Source organism: Ovis canadensis, chromosome 2 (assembly GCF_042477335.2).
Source record: "Ovis canadensis isolate MfBH-ARS-UI-01 breed Bighorn chromosome 2, ARS-UI_OviCan_v2, whole genome shotgun sequence".
NCBI classification, from domain to species: domain Eukaryota; kingdom Metazoa; phylum Chordata; class Mammalia; order Artiodactyla; family Bovidae; genus Ovis; species Ovis canadensis.
Genome location: NC_091246.1, coordinates 22,939,530 through 22,958,086, shown reverse-complemented (window position 1 = coordinate 22,958,086; position 18,557 = coordinate 22,939,530). Strand labels below are relative to the sequence as shown.

The 18,557-nt window shown below is 44.7% G+C and overlaps 1 protein-coding gene across 7 annotated transcripts in view; it reads left to right on the top strand.

The window, feature by feature from the left end:
• Positions 1-18,557, top strand: part of FBXW12 (F-box and WD repeat domain containing 12) — a 46,551-nt gene that overhangs the window by 1,785 nt on the left and 26,209 nt on the right. For 5 of the 7 annotated variants that reach the window (XR_011446575.1, XR_011446573.1, XR_011446574.1 and 2 more), the window contains exons 2-5: positions 2,263-2,300; positions 6,435-6,595; positions 7,018-7,136; positions 10,862-11,071. Coding sequence is in view for 4 of the 7 variants with exons in the window: in XM_070292244.1 (XP_070148345.1) it covers positions 2,263-2,300; positions 6,435-6,595; positions 7,018-7,136; positions 10,862-11,071 (528 nt within the window). In the remaining 3 variants the exon portion in view is untranslated. Of the gene's footprint in view, positions 1-2,262; positions 2,301-5,680; positions 5,835-5,906; positions 6,174-6,434; positions 6,596-7,017; positions 7,137-10,861; positions 11,072-18,557 lie in introns of those variants that run through there. The other 2 variants (XM_069575555.1, XM_069575556.1) reach the window with 2 other exon arrangements.

Below are 18,557 nucleotides of genomic sequence, written 5' to 3'. Positions count from 1 at the left end.
TGGAAGGAATGATGCTGAAGCTGAAACTCCAGTACTTTGGCCACCTCATGCGAAGAGTTGACTCATTGGAAAAGACTCTGATGCTGGGAGGGATTGGGGGCAGGAGGAGAAGGGGACGATAGAGGATAAGATGGCTGGATGGCATCACTGACTCAATGGACACGAGTCTGAACTCCGGGAGTTGGTGATGGACAGGGAGGCCTGGTGTGCTGCGGTTCATGGGGTCGCAAAGAGTCGGACACGACTGAGCAACTGAACTGAACTGAGGTGGCGCTAGTGGTAAAGAACCCACCTAACAGTGCAAGTGACTACTTGGTCGGGGACGTAGGTTTCATCCCTGGGTCAGGAAGATCCCCTGGAGGAGGAAATGGCAACCCACTCCAGTATTCTTGTGGGGAGAATCCCATGGAGGAAGGAGCCTAGTGGGCTATGGTCCATGGGGTCACAAAGAGTCAGACACAACTGAAGCGACTTAGCATGCATGCACACCAGTAAGGAAAATGAGTATCAGGTAGTGAGTGCGTTGGCTGAGGTCACCCAGGTAGTCCCCCAACAGATTTAGAAAGGGAGGTGCCCTTTACCCTTTGATAGTAGCAGATTCTCTAGGTTCCGGTTCCCCTGTTAGTTAAAATGAGGTCAGTAAACCCTGCCTCACAGTGTCATCATGAAGGTCAGGTTCTAACAGAGAGATTCTCAGAAGACTTGAAAGTGAAAATGTTAGTCGCTCAGTTGTGTCTACTCTTCTGCGACCTTATGGACTGTAGCCTGCCGGACTCCTCTGTCCATGGAATTCTCCAGGCAAGGATACTGGAGTGGATAGCCATTCCCTTCTCCAGGGAATCTTCCTGACCCAGGGATCAGACCCAGGGATCAAACCCAGGTCTCCTGCATTGCAGGTAGATTTTTTACCATCTGAGCCACCAGGGAAGCCCAAAGGTGGGTAGCATCTATTTTGTAGGTTCCATTACATTTTATAATTATTAAGGATTATAAGTATTAGGGAAATAAGATCTCAGTTGGGTTTTGAACTGGGAACTGTGTAAAAGGAAAATGGATAATCTTGCCAGGTTTGATCTTTGCAAAATATCAACTTTACATTCCTTCCAGCCAAAAATTCCTTTTTTTTTTTTTTAAATTTGTCTATACTGGTTCTCAGTTGTCACACACAGAATCTTCAGTTTTCACTGCAGCATGCGGGATCTAGTTCCCTCCCTGATTAGGGATCAAACCCAGGCTCCTGCATTGGCAGTACAGTGTCTTAGCACCTGGACTACCAGGGAAGTCTCCAAAAAGACTTCTTAAGGGCTGAAATATTTTGAACTTGGATGAGTGAGGGCTGCAGAAGTAGGAGCCTGGGCTCAGACAGGATGGTTGTTACTTCTACCAGGGCCTGGTAAGCCACATATCTGGATGGGAGCCTCAGTAGGTCTGGGCCACAGAAAGCTCCCGAGTGGGTTCCATGAGGATGGGTAGGCCCCTGAATCCAGGGTGGCCCAGCTAGAGAGGCCAAGAGGTTCCAGGATGCAGGTGTGGCCTGAGGGAGAGGGAGGCACGGCACTCTGATCCTGTCCCAGGGCCGCCTGAGCCTCTTCCAGACATTTCTGCAGAGAGCAGTTTGTGGGAATAGGGCTTATGTACCCTCCCCAGATAGGAGTTCCGTTCTGCCGCCTTGACATCTCTGGGCCATCTTTAGCCAGGGCCTGAATTTACTCCATTGCAGCAGGCTTCTTATGGGCCCTGCTGCTCTGCCTTCTTCAGTTCTTCCTTCTGCTAGCATCTAGTGACCTTCCTGAAACACAGTTTGGCTTGTCGCTCTGCCGTTTACAATTCTCAAGTGACGGCTCACTGTTTTTGCCCTTCCAAGAGTTGGTTTAAGCCTGTCTCCAGCTCCTTTCTCTGTGTTCTGATGAAGGCAACCTGCTCATCATCTTTTTCACACTTGTGAATCTCTGCCGAGGTGGATGTCTCTCCCTGAAATCGCTTCAGGCATTTTCTTAGAGGACAGCCACTCATCCTCAGGGTTTGATCCATCATTTCTTCTGAACCTCTTGGCCCCAGTTGAGTTGGTCGTTCTTTCCTTCCTCGTTCGTTGTTTGGTGGGTTTTATTTGATTGTCTGAATATGTCACCTCAGGGTGAGTGTTCTTGAATGCCAGCACTGGATCTCATTCAGCGCTCTGTTGCCTCCACAGGGCCTGGCAGGCTATGCCCTGATTGCTTGCTGACTGAACAGATGACTGTCTTCTCTCCCCTCCTCTTTTAGGTCTGGAATGAGGCTTCAAGGACCAAGGAACTGTGGAGGTGAGTGAAGGAAAAACCAGGCCACTCAGGAGAGAGTGTGCCTTGAAGGAGAGAGGGGTGGCCCTTTTCAGCACTCGCTGCATTTCTGTTAAGGAGACAGGAACAAACAATCCACAGCCCCTACCAGCAGGAAACTCCTCCCTACTTGGAGAATAAGACTTTTCTTTAATAGTGAAGTGAAGCTCGCTCAGTCGTGTCCAACTCTCTGTGACCCCATGGACTGTAGCCTACCATGCTCCTCCGTCCATGGGATTCTCCAGGCAAGAATACTGGAGTGGGTTGCCATTTCCTTCTCCAGGAGATCTTCCCAATCCAGGGATCGAACCCAGGTCTCCCGCATTGCAGGCAGATGCTTTACCATCTGAGCCACCAGGGAAGCTCATATAATATATAATAGTATATTGAAATAAAAGAGACTTTATTAATCAAGTGGAGGTTAATCTTAGAGGTGGGGGTATCAAACTCAGGGGCAGATGTGTATAGCAGATTGAATGCAGCTGGCTGATAGACAAATTGATGGACAGATAAGCCATTTTGATTTCATCTTTGCTGTAACAGCATTGTTCAAATGGGTATATCTTTCCTTTTCTCCTTTGCTTTTCACGTCTCTTCTTTTCACAGCTATTTGTAAGGCCTCCTCAGACAGCCATTTTGCTTTTTTGCATTTCTTTTTCTTGGGGATGGTCTTGATTCCTGTCTCCTGTACAATGTCATGAACTTCTCTCCATAATTCATCAGGCATCATCAGGCACTCTGTCTATCAGATCTAGTCCTTTAAATTTATGTCTCATTTCTACTGTATGGTCATAAGGGATTTGATTTAGGTCATACCTGAATGGTCTAGTGGTTTTCCCTACTTTCTTCAATTTAAGTCTGAATTTGGCAATAAGGAATTCATGATCTGAACCACAGTCAGCTCCTGGTCTTGTTTTTGCTGACTGTATAGAGCTTCTCAATCTTTGCCTGCAAAGAATATAATCCATCTGATTTCGATGTTGACCATCTGGTGATGTCCATGTGTAGAGTCTTCTCTTGTGGTGTTGGAAGAGGGTGTTTGCTATGACCAGTGCGTTCTCTTGGCAAAACTCTATTAGCCTTTGCCCTGCTTCATTCTGTACTCTGAGGCCAGAATTGTGTTTGGTTTATTCTGTGTGGATCACAATAAACTGTGGAAAATTCTGAAAGAGATGGGAATACAAGACCACCTGACCTGCCTCTTGAGAAACCTGTCTGCAGGTTAGGAAGCAACAGTTAGAACTGGACATGGAAAAACAGACTGGTTCCAAATTGAAAAAGGAGTACAGCAAGGCTGTATATTGTCACCCTGCTATTTAACTTATATGCAGAGTACATCATGAGAAACGCTGGGCTGGAAGAAGTACAAGCTGGAATCAAGATTGCCGGGAGAAATATCAATAACCTCAGATATGCAGATGACACCACCCTTATGGCAGAAGTGAAGAACTGAGGAGCCTCTTGATAAAAGTGAAAGAGGAGAGTGAAAAAGTTGGCTTAAAACTCAACATTCAGAAAACTAAGATCATGGCATCCGGTCCCATCAATTCATGGGAAATAGATGGGGAAACTGTTGAAACAGTGTCAGACTTTATTTTGGAGGGCTCCAAAATCGCTGCAGATGGTGACTGCAGCCATGAAATTAAAAGACGCTTGCTCCTTGGAAAAAAAGTTATGACCAACCTAGACAGTATGCTAAAAAGCAGAGACATTACTTTGCCAACAAAGGTCTGTCTAGTCAAAGCTATGGTTTTTCCAGTAGTCATGTATGGATGTGAGAGTTGGACTGTAAAGAAAGCTGAGTGCCGAGAAATTGATGCTTTTGCACTGTGGTGTTGGAGAAGACTCTTGAGAGTCCCTTAGACTGCAAGGAGATCCAACTAGTCCATCCTAAAGGAAATCAGTCCTGAATATTCATTGGAAGGACTGATGCTGAAGCTGAAACTCTAATACTTTGGCCATCTGACACGAAGAATTGACTCATTTGAAAAGACCCTGATGCTGGGAAAGATTGAAGGTAGGAGGAGAACGGAATGACAGAGGATGAGATGGTTGGATGGCATCACCGACTCAATGAACTTGAGTTTGGGTAAACTCCAGGAGTTGGTGATGGACAGGGAGGCCTGGTGTGCTGCAGCCCATGGGGTCACAAAGAGTCAGACACCATTGAGCGACTGAACTGAACTGAACTTGTAGTACAGTGCTCACGATTGAAATGGGTAGAATGCCAACCCTAAACCCTAGTATTTGTTTTCATTTTTACTGATAAGCTGGGGTAGAAATTTCCCTTTGAGTAGGGCAAGTAAGTATATTTCTTGCAGCAATTCTAACCCCCACATGTGTGTCGTGTGTCACCATATTGTGTGCACCTCCAGGTTCCTGAAGCAGATTGTTCAGCTTGCCAAGTCACAGATGGGTTTCTGGTTGATTATTATTTTTTAGTATCTGGTGTTAACTCTTTTTAGCATAAAGTCATTGCTTAAGATTGTACCTGTGTTCATATAAAAACACTGGGTTTCTGTTTCTGGGACAACACATGCCAGAAGCTTTGTCACATGTACATATCATTTCTGACGCTGTTCCTGTGTAGGTACCAGAGCCCAAAATTCCTCAGGCCCAGTGAAATTCTTATGGACACAGTCAATGAACGTGATTAACTGATCATGTGTTTTTAATATGTACTCTAATTCTAATTTAAAATACTTCATGTTACTTCTTTAAAATGCTTCATGATCTTTTTTGCCCCTTTGACTTTTTAATTAAATTGTGCCATTTCTTTAACACACTAAGCATTAGTTTTTTGGTTAAAAGTAAAACTGCAAACATTTCCTTTTGTTTAAGGTACGTAATTTCTGTTGTGTACATTAGATTGTTTTGCTATCAGTTGGTATCTGAAAGGTTTTGATGCCCAGGGTTTTGATTTTTTCACTTGATACATCTTTGTATTTCAGAGATGTATATACTTTACCCGTACCCATACTTCAACCGTATTGACAGTGTGCCCTTTTTTAGTCAGATCATTTGGTTTTATTTCTTCTGAATATTCATCATGGTTCCTACTTACGGTTTGATGTATAATGGCCTTAAAGATGTAGAAACAGGCTTCACTTCCACAAAGAAACATGCTTTCTCCCTTTTTTTCTTAAAACTACATTGTCTTCTTGGTCTAGTTTTTATTTTCAAACTGTTTAAGTTGACATATGTGTACAAGAAATTCCCCTTTGTGCTTATTTCACCTAAATGAAAATCAGCAACATGAGAGTAATGATGTGAGGCAGCTGACATTCAGCTGCTTAGTCCAGGAGATGACACAGATGGTGAAAGCTCTGGCGGAGCTGATTCTTTTTTTTGTTGGTGCCATTCAGCTTGCGGGATCCTCGTTCCCCACCCAGAGACTGAACTAAGGTCCTCAGCAGTGAAAGTGCAGAGCCCTAACCACTGGACTGCCAGGGAGTTTCCTGAAAGCCCATTCTTGTCTGAAGGGAACAGTTTTCTGTGGCCCCAGACAAGTTTTACCAGGTGGTAATTTGATTTCAGTATAGCTAAATCATCATCTTTTACCTGATTTGTGTGTGAAATTTGATTTTTAAGTGTGTGCAACTACTTCATGTAGGCCAGTCCTATGCAAAGGGATTCCCTAGTGGCTGAGATAGTAAAGAGTCTGCCTGCAATGCAGAAGACCCAGGTTCGATCCCTGGGTTGGGAAGATCCCTTGGAGAAGGAAATGGCAACCGACTCCAGTACTCTTGCTTGGAAAATCTTGCAGACAAAGGAGCCTGGCAGTCCATGGGGTTACAAAGAATTGGACATGACTGAGTGACTTCACTTTTGCTTTCAGTCCTAAGCAGACCAAACAAGGTAATCTGGATACCCATTCTGCCCACAGGCTGTAAGTATGCTACTTCTGGTAGAATAAGCAGAGTTTCAGTGAGTATAGGAAAACCTGCATCCCACCTCAGCACTGAATCCCTCAAAGGAGATTGAGGCCTACATAGACAAATCGAGTTGTCCAGGCTAATGTTAATAGATGCTGAAACTGGGAATTGAAACTAGGCCTACTGATGCCAAAACACTTTCAAATGACTCCTCTTCTGTCTGGGACTGGGGCCTGTGTTTCAGGCAGCTGTGTCTGAGACGCTGGTCCTCCTGTAAAGCCTCCCAGATGACCCTGGGCACACAGACATGGAAACAGTACTATCTCCGCCGATCTGAGCTCGAGTTCCGAATGGCATCTGGGCGGCCAGAGGACTTTACCTGCAGAGCCCTTGCTGGGCACAAAGGTATGGGGTGGCATAGTTGTAACTCTGTACATTTCCACGGCTTCCCTGTCATGTCTCCAGGGATTTGGTCTTTCAGCCAGTTAGTTGGAAAGTACCACTTAATGAGGATATGGACTTGCTGGTTTGTATACTTGTTCTATATAATTTGATCCTCACAGAGATCATTATATCTGTTTCAGAGTAGAAAGAAACTAACGTAAGGAAGTTGTTCACAGTTACATGACCAGTGGGATGATAGGCAGTCCTGGGCATGATACCCGGGTTGTAAGTCTGAAGCCCAAACTCTGTCTGTCTGCCGCTGTGCCCTGAATCAGCACTGCTTCTGAGAGAGAGAGAGGGATGACTGTCCCACCTACCAAGCTGAGTGTTCGTATCCTGAGCACCCATATGTGTGCTCAAGGCAAGTCTGTGTTCTCTTTCAGGAGAGATAGATGATCTGGCCTACATCTCAACCAGCGAGTACCGGTTTGATGGTCAGGACAAGTCCGTGGTGTGCACCGTGTCCTCAGATGGCACCGTGCGTGCCTGGGATCTGCATGAGGTGAGCTGCCTGGGAGGGGGCCAGGATGAGTGCTACGGATTCTGCTGTGTCCTCAGTCTTGCAGCCCTTTGCCTTTATTCTCTTTAACCATCACAGTCAACTTGTGAGGTGTGGGAGTCCCATTGTACAGTGAAAAGCGTGAGCTGTAGGAGGCTCAGTCACTGTGCCAGGTCACTCTTCAAGCTTGAGTCTGATTGATCACAGATGCCGTTAACTGTCTGCTGCCCTACCTCAGGGAGATGGGCATTTTTACCGTGCCTGATGGAGGCTGTTCATGCAAGGGGATGGCAGCTGGCTTGCCCAGTTTTGTGATGTCCACATTGGAGCTGATGCTGGCCTCTGGGTGATTTTGCCCAGATGATGCAACTTTTACTCACCCATTTGCAAACTAAGTGTTAACATCTTCAATAACTATTAGTAATTTCAGACTTGGTTGGCACTTACAGTTAAAAAGTTTCCCTATCCATTTTCTCATTTGATTCCCACAGTAGCCAATATTCTTCACAGTATCCATTATTATTATCATCCTAATTTTATACAGGTTTAGACTGAGACAGAGAGGAAAAGCATCTGAGTTGAACCACATTGTCACTTGCAGATCCAGGGCTTCTGCCTAGGCCCATGGATCTTTTCCTGGAAAACTAGATAACTTGTGTTTTCAAACACCCTAGACAAGGAGAGGTCCCTCTAGAGCCTTGCATTATTAAGTAGACAGACTTGGTGAGGTGGTTGCTCATCTTGTGCTATTGTTCGGGTTTGCTGGACATGACAGTTTCCTTCCACGTGAACTTAGTGCAGAGTGAGCAGAGGGCGAGCTCCTGAGTAGGGCACCAGGAAGCCCTACCTAACCTGCAGATTGCCCCCATGAACAGGGCATGGTGGTCAGAGACCTGACTGTGATCTGTGGGCTTGACTTCTCAGTCCGTGTGGTAGCTGCATTCTCGAGCCCCTGTGCCTGCCTTGGGGGTTGCTTCTCTGCCCAGACTTCATGGTAGAAGCCGTGAGAGAGAATGGTGTGAACCGTGTTAGGCGATGGGGGTGCGTGGCTGCCAGTGAGTGAGTGAGTCCGAAAGCCCTAGCTGGGCTCCAGCCCAGGATTCAACAGATGCCAGATGACAAACCAGGCCATCTGAGGGACTCTAGAAACTGGGATAGGAACTCAGAAAGGGAGGAAGGTTGGGGGCACTGGATGGGAGCAGTGAGAGGGCAAAGGAGCAGAGCAGTTTGGGAATGAGTTTTGGGTAGTTCTAATTTACTTTGATTTTCATAAAACACTATCAACACTTTTATATGAAAAGGAAAATGGGACTAATCGATAATTCATAAGAAGTAAAAAAAATTGCCCTTCCTTCTACTTTTCTAAGGTTATATTTCCAGAGGTAACCACTTTTTTTATTCATTTCTGATCTTATTAAATTTTATATTTTATTAATGGATTCTGTTTCTTGGTCTGTATACTTTAGAGAGTATCTGCTTTCCAGAAACATTTTTAACTACTAGGAACCCTTTCATATTTGATTATAATTATTATTTTTGTTTAAAGGATACAGTTATTTGCATCATATATCTTTCCTCCATAGTTTTTCAGTTGTTTATCATGGATTTTTCTCTTCCATGTGCTTTATTTTCCTCATATATATGCCATGATGTTTGACATAATTCCACGTGAAGGTCTCTGGTGACCATGGGTGCATGTAGCTGGTTTCTGTCTCATTGCAGTTGTGTTGCCCTGAAAGAGACCTGCCTCAGGCTGTGGACATGAGACCTTGCAGGTTTAGTAGGTTAGGGATCTTGGGCAGGAATGAGACCCAAAGGCTGGGAGGATCCATAGTTGCCAAAACAAAAAGATCTTGACTTGAAAGAGCTTTGGTGCAGGGGTCAAAGACCTTTCTGTAAGACCTTTTCTTTCTCTGGTCAACAGACCAGAGAGCAAATATTTCAAGCATGGTAAACCATGTGATTCTGCAACAACTTAACTGTGGCTGTAATGCAAAAGCAGCCGTAGATAACAGGTAAACAAAAGGGGGTGGCTGTGTTCCAGCATAACTATGGACACTCAAATGTGAGTTTCGTGTTGTTTTCAAGTGTCATGAAATGCTCTTTGTTTTTTTCCTTTAACTAAAATTCAAAACTGGGCAGTAGGCTGGGTTTGGGTACAGGCCGTGGTTGAACTCTACTGTGGTCTGTTTATTATAGGGCTAGACCACTGCATCCATTCTCCCTGCTTCCCTATCTTAATCCCTCTTGTGAGCACATCTCCAGTCTTACTTTATTTTTAAAAAGCTCAGTCATTTGGTTGGAGTCATGCAATATGTAGCCTGTTTCCATGCTCTCTTCCCCTGGCCGCTGCTTTCGATTCTGACATGAGAAGGGAAGTTTCACTGCTGCTTTGCCTACTTCCATACCACTGGCCATTGGGGAGTAACGTGTGGTCTCCGAGATCTACTTGACATGAGCCCGTCACTGGTGCAGAGCTTCTACTAGTGATGGTCTTGTTAGCTGTTCCAGCAGCAGAAATCAGCTATTGATATGTTGATGTGAGGGGGAAGAAAGAAGAGAGAGGAAGAATACTGGGATATCATAACTGGGAAAAGATTGTGCTAACAAGATAACACCTGATACAAAAAGGACCATAATAACTACAAATTGGAAGGAAAAAAAAAAAAAACACTTCGTCACAGCTCTGGAAAACTCTGAAACAATGGCTAGAGGATTGGTTCTCTGATGCCCTTTGTTAATGTGCCATGGGCCTGCTCTTTACCTCACTCTTCTAGCTTTCAGAATCCTGGGGGGAGAGACTGGGGAGCTGGGAGTCCGCCCATCTGAGAGCAGTTGTCCTCTGTGCTAATGGCCGTGACAGGGCGTGGACCTTGGCCAGGCCAGGCCCGTGGTAGCACCACTGGGCACCCTGATGGGAACGGCGTGTCCCAAGCAGGGCAGCTGCAGTTATTCAACAGAAACTGCATCCATGAGCCTAAATTAGTTTATCTGTAAACTTGGGCTTCCTGGGGACCAGGTGGGATGCTCTGTGTGGAAGTTCTCTGTATGCAGCCCTCTGGAACTCAGGTCCTGAGTACAGCTCCAGTCCAGGGCAGGGTGGAGGGTGGTGTTGGTCCTGCCTCCCTGCCCAGCCTTCCTCAGTTAAGCCATAGTTGACCACTGGTAGTGCTTCAGACATCCCAGTGTGCACCGCAGACCCCACCTTCAGTCCTCCTGGCCATGGCTCTAGCCCCAGGCACTCGCCGCACCCACGCTCAGCCACTGCTCTCCTCTAGGACAAATGTGTCCTTTGTGGTAGAACATCACTTTTTTTTTTTTAATAAATATATTATTTATTTAGTTTATGGCTGTGCTGGGTCTTCATTGCTGCATGATCTTCTCTTGTTGCCAGGCAGGCTCTAAGGGTGCACAGGCTTCAGAAGTTGGGGCACGCGAGCTTAGTTTCCCTACAGCATGTGGAATCTTCCTGGACCAGGAATCAAACCCATCTCCTCTGCATTGGCAGGCAGATTCTTAACCACTGGGCCACCAGGGAAGTCCAGGGGAACATTGCTTTTGTGTTGTATCCCATATCGTGCTGTGCATCCTGTGAGGATGGGGATCACACCCCTCATCCTGCATGTCCCCAGTGTGCCCTGGGTGATGGCTGAATGAATGAAACCAGTAAGTGTTGAGGAAATAATGAGCCCTGTGTGAGTTGTTATATTCATTTTGTTGTTGCACAGGGCATGGAGCTCTGGTCGAGCCCTGTACAGTCTGCTGCTCTGGTGAATCTGGTGACCTACCCTCGACTGCAGCTGGTTGTTACTGTGGACGAGCGGGGACTGATCAAAGTATGGGAAGCAGAGAATGGGTGTGAGCAAGCCGCCTTCTTGCTGCCCATGTATTCATCCACATTGGAGGCCTGTGACATTCCAGAGGGTCCCCTCTTGCTGGTGAGTAACCTGGCTCCTAGGAGCCTCTCCTGTTTTCCAGCATCTGTGGGCCTGGCACCAGACCACCGTGTCAGGTGGCACCTCAAGCCAGGCCCTCCGTGTGGCAGACCAAGTTATTCTGCTGAGTCCCCCCTGCGCCTCCTTGCCTGCCGTGTGGAGGGCAGACTCCACATGCCCCTTCAGTTCTAACATGCCGCAGCCTGCTCCCTGGACCTGTCTCTGCAGCCTCTCACCCTCTCCCAGTGAGGTCCAGCCCCCTGGGCTGCCGGTGCTTTCTTGTCCACATGCCCCTGCTTTCCTGTCTCCTGGTCCTGCTCATAGTCTTTCTTTCCCTTCTGGTTACTTCTCACTACTGCATTCTCACCCTTCTTTCCCCCTTTCAAGTCTCAGCAAGGGCCCAAAACAAAGGAAAACTGAGGCATGTTCAACAGAATGCAAGCATTTGCCTGAGATGATGAAGGCCTTCTGTTGCCAGGACATTTGGTTTGGAGGTGATTCTTGAGTATTGCGAGGGAGCATTTGACCAGAGAGAAAGGGTGAAAGTGGGTATAAGTTGGCAGGTCGAGGATGTGGCTCTCACCTGGCAGCAGTATCCTCCTCCTGGAGGGAAGGAGGTCTTGGAGAGTGTGGACAAGCTGGCCTCCCAAATACCAAGATGAGGACACCCCCAGGAACAGTTTCTTATGTAAACAAGACTAATTCTGTAAAGGAACTAAGCTCATGAACAAAAACAGTAAGACCTGATGAAACATATTTCATATAAATAACTCTGTAGTTGTTTAAAGGAGACTTTGGAATAAGTGTAATTAATACCTCCAGAGCAATTTGAGAATATATTGTAGAGAGGAAGAGGAAGCCACTGTAGTTTTCTCCGGGGAATGAGAGACCACATGATTCACACTTCATTGTCGGTGAAGGACAGTTAGGAAAGTTAGAATATATATCAAATCAGAGAGCTAAAAATAGCAAACAGTTTCTAGGCCAAGATTCAGAAGATGGCAGAAAGCAAAGTGCTGAGCCTAACATTGGGGCTGCTTTTGTTCTGGAGATGTTTACTCCAAGGCCAAGGAGCTAAGCAGGGAGATAGCCAAGTAGATAAAGGTTGGAGTGCAGGGCCATGAAGGGTTGGAGCCCTGTGAATCCTCTTACATTGGATGTGTTATCGAATGTTGGAATGTGAGAGTTGTGGGGGAGGGTCTGAAAATAAACAGTCCCTGCAATGGCTGCAGCTGCCCAGTTACCTGGTGGTAGTAAATGAAAATCCTTTCTAGAGAAAGATAAGACTCCCCATGCCTCTCTTTTCAAGTACAGTGTTTAGCACTCCCTTAGAGATAAATAGGACTTCCCTGGTGGCTCAGACTGTAAAGCATCTGTCTACAATGTGGAAGACCTGAGTTTGATCCCTGAGTCGGGAAGATCTGCTAGAGAAGGAAATGGCAATCCACTCCAGTACTATTGCCTAGAAAATCCCATGGACAGAGGAGCCTGGTAGGCTAAAGTCCATGGGGTCACAAAGAGTCGGACACTGAGCAACTTCACTTCACTTAGAGATAAGTAGTGATAAGATAACATGACCTACCAAGGCAATCTACAGATTCAGTGCAGTCCTTACCAAACTACCAATGGTGTATATTCTTGGGCTTCCTTTGTGGCTCAGCTGGTAAAGAATCCACCTGCAGTGTGGGAGACCTGGGTTCAATCCCTGGGTTGGGAAGATCCCCTGGAGAAGGGAAAGGCTACCCACTCCAGCATTCTGGCCTAGAGAATTCCATGGACTGGATAGTGCATGGGACCGCAAAGAGTGGGACATGACTGAGCGACTTTTACTTTCAGAGATAAGTAGAGATAAAATAATATGACCTACCCAAGGCAATCTACAGATTTGGTGCAATCCTTATCAAACTACTACTTTTTCACAAAACCAGAGCAAAAAATTTTTAATTTATATAGAAACACAGAAGACCTTGGAATAGTCAAAGTAATCTTGAAAAAGAAAAAGGGAGCTGGAGGAATCAGATTCCCTGACTTCAGACTATACTGCAAAGCAGCAGTAATCAAAATAGTATGGGACTTGCACAGAAACAGGAATATAGATTAATGGAAAATAGAAAGCCCAGCGATAAACCCATGCGCCAGTGGTCAGTTCATCTATGACAAAGGAGGCAAGAATATACAGTGGAAAAAAGACTGTCTCTTCAATAAGTGGTGTTGGGAAAACTAGACAGCTACATGTAAAATAATGAAATTAGAACACTCCCTAATACCATACACAAAAATAAACTGAAAATGGATCAAAGACCTAAATGTAAGGCCAGACCCTGTTAAATTCTTAAGAGGAAAACATAGGCAGCACACTCTGACATACATCTCAGCAAGATCCTTTTGGATTCACCTTCTAGAGTAATGAAAATAAAAACAACAATAAACAAATGGGACTAATTAAACTTAAAAGCTTCTGCACAACAAAGGAAATTATCAACAAAATGAACAGACAGCCCACAGAATGGGAGAATAATCCCCCAAATATGCAGACAGCTCATGGAGCTTGCTCTCTGTCTGTCTCTCTCATATATATATAAACAATATATATATAAAACAATCAAAAAATGAGCAGAAGACCTAAATAGACATTTCTCCAAAGAAGACATTCTAAAGGCCAAAAAGCACATGATAAGGTACTCAGTGTCAGTAATTATCAGAGAAATATAAATCAAAAGTACAGTGAGAGATCATCTCAAACCAGTCAAAATAGTCATCAAAAAATCTACAAACAATAAATGCTGGAGAGGGTGTAGAGGAAAAGGAACCCTCCTACAGTATTGGTGGGAATGTAAATTGGCACAGCCACTATGGAGAACAGTATGGAGAGTCCTTAAATACAACTTAAAATATGATCGAGCAGTTCCACTCTTGGGCATACACCTGGAGAAAACCATTATCCAAAAGAATACATGTATCCTGATGTTCACTGCCGCACTGTTTACAATAACCAAGACATGGAAGCCATGGGTGGTGATATGAGTATTTACTTTGTAATGATTTACAGAGCTCTAATGTTTATGCTTTGTGCAATTTTTTGTGTGTGTTACATACATCAATTAAGCTAAGATTGTAGAAGAATTAGTGAACTGGAAGATAAAAGTAGTTCTGTAGAATGCAGTGGGGATATCAGGAGTGGTGAATGTGGAAGAGAGGCTGAGAGACAGAGCCCAGTGCTTCTCAGACTTGAATGGGATGTTATTTACCTGTGGACCTTGTTTAAATGAAGATTCTGATTCAGTGGGTCCCTGGGAATACCTGAGATTCTGAGTTTTTTAGGAGCTTCTTGAGAATATTGATGCCGTCAGGTCACAGACCACACTTGGAGTAGCAAGGCCATTAAAGGCCCCATGAAAAACTTTAGTATTTGTTTATTTGATATCTTAGGAGTAGGTGAGTCAGGGTGTCATTTCATGGGGCTCCAAAGAGCCCTGATCTTTTATGTCTCCACGCAGAAAGAATCCAGCGAAGGGTGAAGTGATAGATAAGTGATTTATTAGAATATGGTGCTTGTGAGGCTTACAAGCAAATGGGCGAGAGAGCACTGTGTCCTGAGAACTCAGTGGGCTACAGTTTTATAATCAAAGGAAAAGTGAGGAGGAGGAGATCTTCTTTGTCTTTGTTGAATAGATGTCACCCTTCCATCGTCAGTTCCTCCTCCAGGTTGAGCAGGGGAGTTTTCTTGTCCCTACATGGTCTGACCAGGTCCACAGGTTACTGTTTTCATGTATGCGGAGAGCATGTCCTGGGGATCATCAGCTGACTGAGCTCCCTGGGCAGGATGTGGACTCATGCCACCACTGGTTTGCAGTTTGGGGGCACGACTCATGCTTCTGTCGCTAAGCAAGCCAGCTTGCTTTCGAGGTTAACCAAATTTGCTTTCTTGAGTGATCACTAACTCGCAGGGGTCTCCCCAATTTTTAAAACTTACAATCCCCTAGTGGGAATTAACTATTTTATGACCTACTTTGTCTCTTTACTCTTTCCCTATCAAGGTGGGGGGGTGGGGTGGGAGCATAAGAAATGTGTGACAAGATGGTAGATATTTTTCCAAAATAGACTGAGGACATTAATCCATGAAGGTCAAGAAGGTCCTGCAAACCCCGAGTAAGGTAAATAAAAATAAATTTGCACATAGACCCATCAGAGTGAACTGAGATAATTGAAGACTAAGACAGATCTATTTAACAGCAGTGAGGGGAACTACCTTAAGTGTAATAGTAATGAGACTGCTTCAGGCAGTGGGAGAATGATCACAGGTGAATTTTCAGAAGAAGCAGGAAAGATTGTTGAGCAAGAACGATGGTAAGTCTTAGGAAATCTAAACGAATATCCTGTATAAAGCAGCAGCAACAATGCCTTGTGGATTTTATATGTAGAAATAAAATGAATGACTTCACCATTTAGGTTAGGAGAAGGTTATGAGGAACTAGGTCTACTAAGCTCCTTGAACTGTCCGAGATTCAGTTCAGTTCAGTCGCTCAGTCGTGTCCGACTCTTTGCGACCACATGAAATGCAGCATACCACGCCTCCCTGCCCATCACCAACTCCCGGAGTTCACTCAAACTCAAGTCCATTGAGTCAGTGATGCCATCCAGCCTCTGTCATCCCCTTTTCCTCCTGCCCCCAATCCCTCCCAGCATCAGAGTCTTTTCCAATGAGTCAACTCTTCCCATGAGGTGGCCAAAGTACTGGAGTTTCAGCTTTAGCATCATTCCTTCCAAAGAATACCCAGGGCTGATCTCCTTCAGAATGGACTGGTTGGATCTCCTTGCAGTCCATGGGACTCTCAAGAATCTTCCCCAGCACCAGTTCAAAAGCATCAATTCTTTGGCGCTCAGCTTTCTTCACAGTCCAACTCTCACATCTGTACATGACCACTGGAAAAACCATAGCCTTGACTAGACGGACCTTAGTCGGCAAAGTAATGTCTCTGCTTTTTAATATGCTATCTAGGTTGGTCATAACTTTCCTTCCAAGGAGTCAGTGTCTCTTAATTTCATGGCTGCAATCACCATCTGCAGTGATTTTGAAACCCCCAAAAATAAAGTCTCACACTGTTTCCACTGTTTCCCCATCTATTTCCCATGAAGTGATGGGAATTAGTCATATACTTTATAAGGCAGTTTGCAAACAGTTATCTCTCACCTAACTCCCAAAATAGTATACGGCAAATAGCTTCTAAATCATAAGAGGAAGATCAATGTGTCTTGTGGTTTCCCTCTAGGGGCAGGATCAACCCGACCCAAAGTTTGGCTTGGTTATTGTCAACTGGAAAAAAAAAAGCACAACCTAGAAGCTGAGAGTTTTGTTTTATTCAGCAGACTTTCAGATGATCTTAAGAAAACTGTTCTGAAGAGACAAGGGTGGGGACCCAGGATATATAGGATTTTTTTGGCAACAAATGACCAGGTGGTTGGAACATCAAAAGATTACTGTTAATTAAAGAAAACCAGATATGATATCTCAAGGAATTTAACACTCTTCTGTGTATGGGGAAATGCAAGAGTCTGGGCTTACTGAATTGTTCCTTTGATATGTACCTTCCTTTGATGTGGGCTTCCCTTGTGGCTCAGCTGGTAAAGAATCTGCCTGCAATGTGGGAGACCTGGGTTCAATCCCTGGGTTGGGAAGATCCCCTGGAAAAGGGAAAGGCTACCCACTCCAGTGTTCTAGCCTGGAGAATTCCATGGACGGTATAGTCCACGAGGTCGCAAAGAGTTAGGCACGACTGAGCAACTTACACTTTCATTTTATGAACCTTCACTGTCTGAGGCCACTATCCTGTGTTTTCACATCCCGAGTCCCCTCAGAGCTCACCATTGGGAGTGGCGGTAATGTGCTGGCAACATCCTTTGTTTACAGATATGGCAGGCAGCATTTTTAGTTCTCATTATCAAAACTCATGATGCCACACATGCTCTGAGGGGATGTGAAAAGATTCATTGGTTTCATTATCAAACTTCCCTGGGAGAGCAGGGCGGGCTTCTAGGAGTCAGCTCTGGAAATGGCTTGAGGGAGTAGGGAGGAGTGACTGGCTCTGGTCTTCCTTCAGAGGAAGCAGAGCCCTGCTGGCATCTTGATTTGGGGGCTCTGCCCTCCAGAACTGTGAGAGAATACATTTTTTGTTTTTATAAGCCACCCTGTCTTATTACTGCAGCCAAAGGAAACTAATATAAAACTCCTATAAGACAGAACACTTAAGGAAGGGTTGGAATTAAAATGATGGGAAAATGATAGGTATTAGAGATGTTACCAGAAGCAAGCTGATACAGCTAATAATGTTAGACGAGAAGACTGGAGGTGAAAGTCTTTCCTGGATCTCAGGGGTCTTATATCAGAATAGTAATTAGGTAAGCCTCCTGGGAAGATACAGCAAGACTATTTTTTTTGGCCTCATTTTTTTGGTGTAGCTTTTGGGATCTTAGTTCCCCGACCAGGGATCAAACCTGTGCCCCCTGCATTAGGAGTACAGAATCTTAACTACTAGACCACCAGGAAAATCCCAGGGCTAATTTTGAATGTATTTTAGAATATGGTCTAAAATATATATTGAAAAATAATGTGTAGGATTTCAAGGAGAAATGGTCAAAGCTACATGCATCATGAGACATTTCTTTTTTTATATAAATTTATTTATTTTAATTGGAGGTTAATTACTTTGCAGTATTGTATTGGTTTTGCCATACATCCATGAATCCACCACAGGTATACACGTGTTCCCCATCCTGAACCCTCCTCCCTCCCCATGCCATCCTTCTGAGTCGTCCCAGTGCACCAGCCCTGAGCATCCAGTATCATGCATCAAACCTGGACTGGCGATTCATTTCACATATGATGTTACACATGTTTCAATGCCATTCTCCCAAATCATGCCACCCTCTCCCTCTCCCACAGAGTCCAAAAGACTGTTCTATACATCTGTGTCTCTTTTGCTGTCTTGCATATAGGGTCATCATTACCATCTTTCTAAATTCCATATATATGCGTTAGTATACTGTATTGGTATTTTTCTTTCTGGCTTACTTCACTCTGTAAAATAGGCTCCAGTTTCATCCACCTCATTAAAACTGATTCAAATGTATTCTTTTTAATGGCTGCATAATACTCCATTGTGCATATGTACCACAGCTTTCTTATCCATTCATCTGCTGATGGGCATCTAGGTTGCTTCCATGTCCTGGCTATTATAAACAGTGCTGCAGTGAACATTGGGGTACACCTGTCTCTTTCAATTCTGGTTTCCTCGGTGTGTATGCCCAGCAGTGGGATTGCTGGGTCATAAGGCAGTTCTGTTTCCAGTTTTTTAAGGAATCTCCACACTGTTCTCCATACTGGATGTACTAGTTTGCATTCCCACCAACAGTGTAAGAGGATTTTCTTTTCTCCACACCCTCTCCAGCATTTATTGCTTGTAGACTTTTGGATCGCAGCCATTCTGACTGG